This window comes from Chaetura pelagica, unplaced genomic scaffold (genome assembly GCF_000747805.2).
Source record: "Chaetura pelagica isolate M959 unplaced genomic scaffold, ChaPel_1.0 scaffold344, whole genome shotgun sequence".
NCBI lineage: Eukaryota > Metazoa > Chordata > Aves > Apodiformes > Apodidae > Chaetura > Chaetura pelagica.
The window spans coordinates 211,585-214,637 of record NW_009953098.1 but is presented as its reverse complement, the minus strand read 5'-3'; the positions used below and the strand labels follow the sequence as shown (position 1 = coordinate 214,637).

Sequence of the window (3,053 nt, the reverse complement as noted above, 5' to 3'; positions counted from 1 at the left end):
TGAACAGAGGAGCAGCCTGCCAGCAGAAGCAGATGCAGCAGCAGTTCTCCAAAGCCAGCTTTCAGAGAGGGGTCAGTATCAAGACATTTCTTTTTGTGACCTGATGATGGTGACAAGCCTTCAGTTTTACCTGCCTTTGCCCACTTCTTTGTGCTTCCAGTGGTAACTAGGAGAGATGGATGAGTTTAACAATGAATGTAGTCCTAGAAAAGTGTTTGCAGGCAACTTTTAATGCAGCTTAATATTCTGGCAGCTGGAAAACAAAAGCTAGGCAGGGCAAAATAAATTCACCCCATACAAATCACTGGACACAAGATTAGCAAATTTCTTGTCAACATGCAAGGACAGAGCTAGTCATGTACCAAAGGAAATACTTGGAAAAGGAATCACTGTTTATCAGAGCTAATTCTTTATGTCATTTTTTTAAAAATGTATTTCACAGCGGATGGATGCTAATGGACAAGGGAAACCACCAAGGATGAGAAGGTAATTGGTGAACAAAGGCACACAGCAAACACAACATGCTCTTTCACGCTTGAATGGAAGCTGGATACATCTCCCTGTCTCAGCAGGTGGCAAGTGAAACCCAGCCCTGCAGCAGTTCTGACGGTGTCTGTGGCTAATCCCTGGGCAGGCCAGGGCAGCATGTAAGTAAATGTGGTGATCTGTTGGGATGGGAGCCCTACAAAAGCCATTGCAAATCCCTTTAGCATTATTGCAGCTTCGCTTCTTCTCTAATGACTGCACAAGGTTCAGACCCAGAATGGTGAGCAAATGGTGTCTCAGTCCTTTCCCCGTGTATCTGAAAAGAGACAGTAAGTACCGTGCAGGTCATTATCCAGGGGAAGGAGGAAGGGAAGCACCAGCAGTGCACGGGAGAGGTCAGGCTGGTTGTGCTGGCTCAGAGATTTTGCAGGGGACACACTGTGTGCCCCAAGGGGACACTGCACAGCACAGAGGCAGCAAGGGGCAAGGTTGAGCGGGGGCAGCTGCAGGAGCTGGCACCCAGCTGAGGGCAGAAAGAAGGGTGGGTGAAGGCATTTGGCATGTCCTGGGCTCAGGTCACCCGTGGTAGCCTTGACATGAGGCAGTGCCAGTGCTGGCACTCTGCCTGCACAGCAGCTCTCTGGCACCCTTTAGATTCACCCAGGCTGCCACGAGACAAAGAGGGTGTGCGGTTTGACTCCTTTGCTGGTTTGCAGCTGATGGGAAGTGAGCTGCCCGAGCATCCCGAGTGACTGCAGATCTGTGCTCTCCCCAGGCCCGGATCCAAGCGCCCATTCCTGCGGAGCCAGAGGCCCCCGCCGCGGGCGGCCAAGCCCCAACCCAAGGGGGTGCTGCTGAGATTCAACTTCCGTGCCATGGCCAACCAGGTAGAGGAGAGTCGACGGGCCAGGCCACACCTTGCACCCTGCAGCAGCCCTGCCACTAAGCTGTTAACGTCACGCTCAGGTTGCTGGGGCTGCCAGCTGGGTTTGTCTAGCATAACCCAGGAGGAAAGTCCCGTAGCCGTGTGGGCCAGGTTGCTAACAAAACTGAAGGCACCTGAGAAGACCGTTCAGCAACTAAAGACTCAGCCCAGTTTTCACCGTTCTGTTCATCCCTCTTGGCCTGTCCGTGTGCTTTCCTGGAGCGAGAAGATGCTCCTTGTGAGCAGTCCTGACCAGGGGAGACGTTTTCACTGTCAGTGCTCCCCACTCCTCAGGGACACACAGCACTTCTGGGCTTTGCTCTGTCCTTGCTTTGGTGACCTTTTTCGTGCCATGTTTTACACTGAAGTGTGGTCCAAGAGCCCTGGGGCAGGTCAGAAATCCTGCTCCAGCTTCTTCATTGCCCGTGTTTCCTGTCTGGTCAGTTTGGTCTTACTTGATGCCTTGTGCTCAAATGCCATCTGCTTGCTCCTGTTCTTGGCAAGGACACCCGGAGTCTCGGGGCTGGGCGCTGCTTGGAGGTTTGGCAGCCACACACAGTCTGTCAAGCTCCTTGTCTCCATGTGCTGAGTGATTTAATTGACTAACTGGCTGTGAAGCACCGTCCTGACTGATGGGCTCTAATCAATACCCTGCTACAAGTTTGGCTGTGCTTTGCCAAAGGGACACGGGACTGACTCACTCTCCCTTTCCCCTGCAGACCAGCCTGACGCTGGATGAGAGGTTCTCTGGTCTGAGGAATAAGAGGCGCTTTACAGCAGCCAGGAGTGCCGGCCGGACGGTCACCATGCCTTAGCACCACATGCTCATCACAGGGACTGCCCAGAACAGTCCGTGCCCCGTCATGGGCAGCTCAATAAAACTCAATAGATTTCCTCCGAGATGGCTGATTTGGCAACGCGCTGTCTCCTTCCCTTCCTTGCACGCAGAGTGAGTGAGTGAGTGAGGGCAGGAATGAGGCAGGATGAGAGTCAGGGCAGGTGGGACGTGAGCAGGGTGGTAGAGCAGGATGAGCGGAGATGGATCTGCTAAGAGAGCTGTGCTGGGGAGCTGGCAGCAGCCTCATCCCCCTGCCAGGACACCCTGTGCTGCCAGGGGTGACTCCTGCAAGAGGGAGGGGGGACCAGCTCCAAGCTGTACCCATGGAGCTTTCCCTTCATTGTCCCATGGGTGGGAGAGGGTTGAGGACAGCGCTCCTGCCTGTGTAGGAGACGGAGTGGGGAGCCGAGCGCACACGTGGCTAAGGGATGTTCCCCAGCAGTGGCACCAGTGGAGATGCTCCAGCTGCTGGCATTCCCCAGCATCCACCTAATTGCCTCATTCCTTGAGTGTGCAGGCATCCCTGCCTGGAGCTGTGCAGCATAGTACCCCTCCGTCCTGAAGACCATTCCCTCTGCTCCAATGGACAGGCCTTGCATTTCTCTTTGGTTTGCTGTGCTGTTCTGACTGGTGCTGCCAGCCCAGTTGCAGGGACAGGGTAAGGTGTGCTGTGCCTTGGTGCCAGAGTGACTGTCTTCAACATGGAGCATGGGCAGGTTCTCCCAGCCCAAATCAGGTTTTCCCGTGTGGCAGTAGTTCTGCATTAGGGACTGTGGAGGTGCAGTTCCCCCATGCTCAAAGCAC

The 3,053-nt window shown here is 54.4% G+C and overlaps 1 protein-coding gene across 1 annotated transcript in view; it reads left to right on the top strand.

Moving 5' to 3' along the window:
- The window catches only part of LOC104388311 (UAP56-interacting factor-like), a 9,787-nt gene extending 7,561 nt beyond the window's left edge, over positions 1–2,226 (top strand). The window contains exons 7-11 of the mRNA XM_009997172.1: positions 1–71; positions 443–486; positions 573–647; positions 1,262–1,373; positions 2,131–2,226. Of these exons, the coding sequence (XP_009995474.1) occupies positions 1–71; positions 443–486; positions 573–647; positions 1,262–1,373; positions 2,131–2,226 (398 nt within the window). The remainder of the gene's footprint in view (positions 72–442; positions 487–572; positions 648–1,261; positions 1,374–2,130) is intronic.
- The last annotated feature ends 827 nt before the right edge of the window (positions 2,227–3,053 follow it).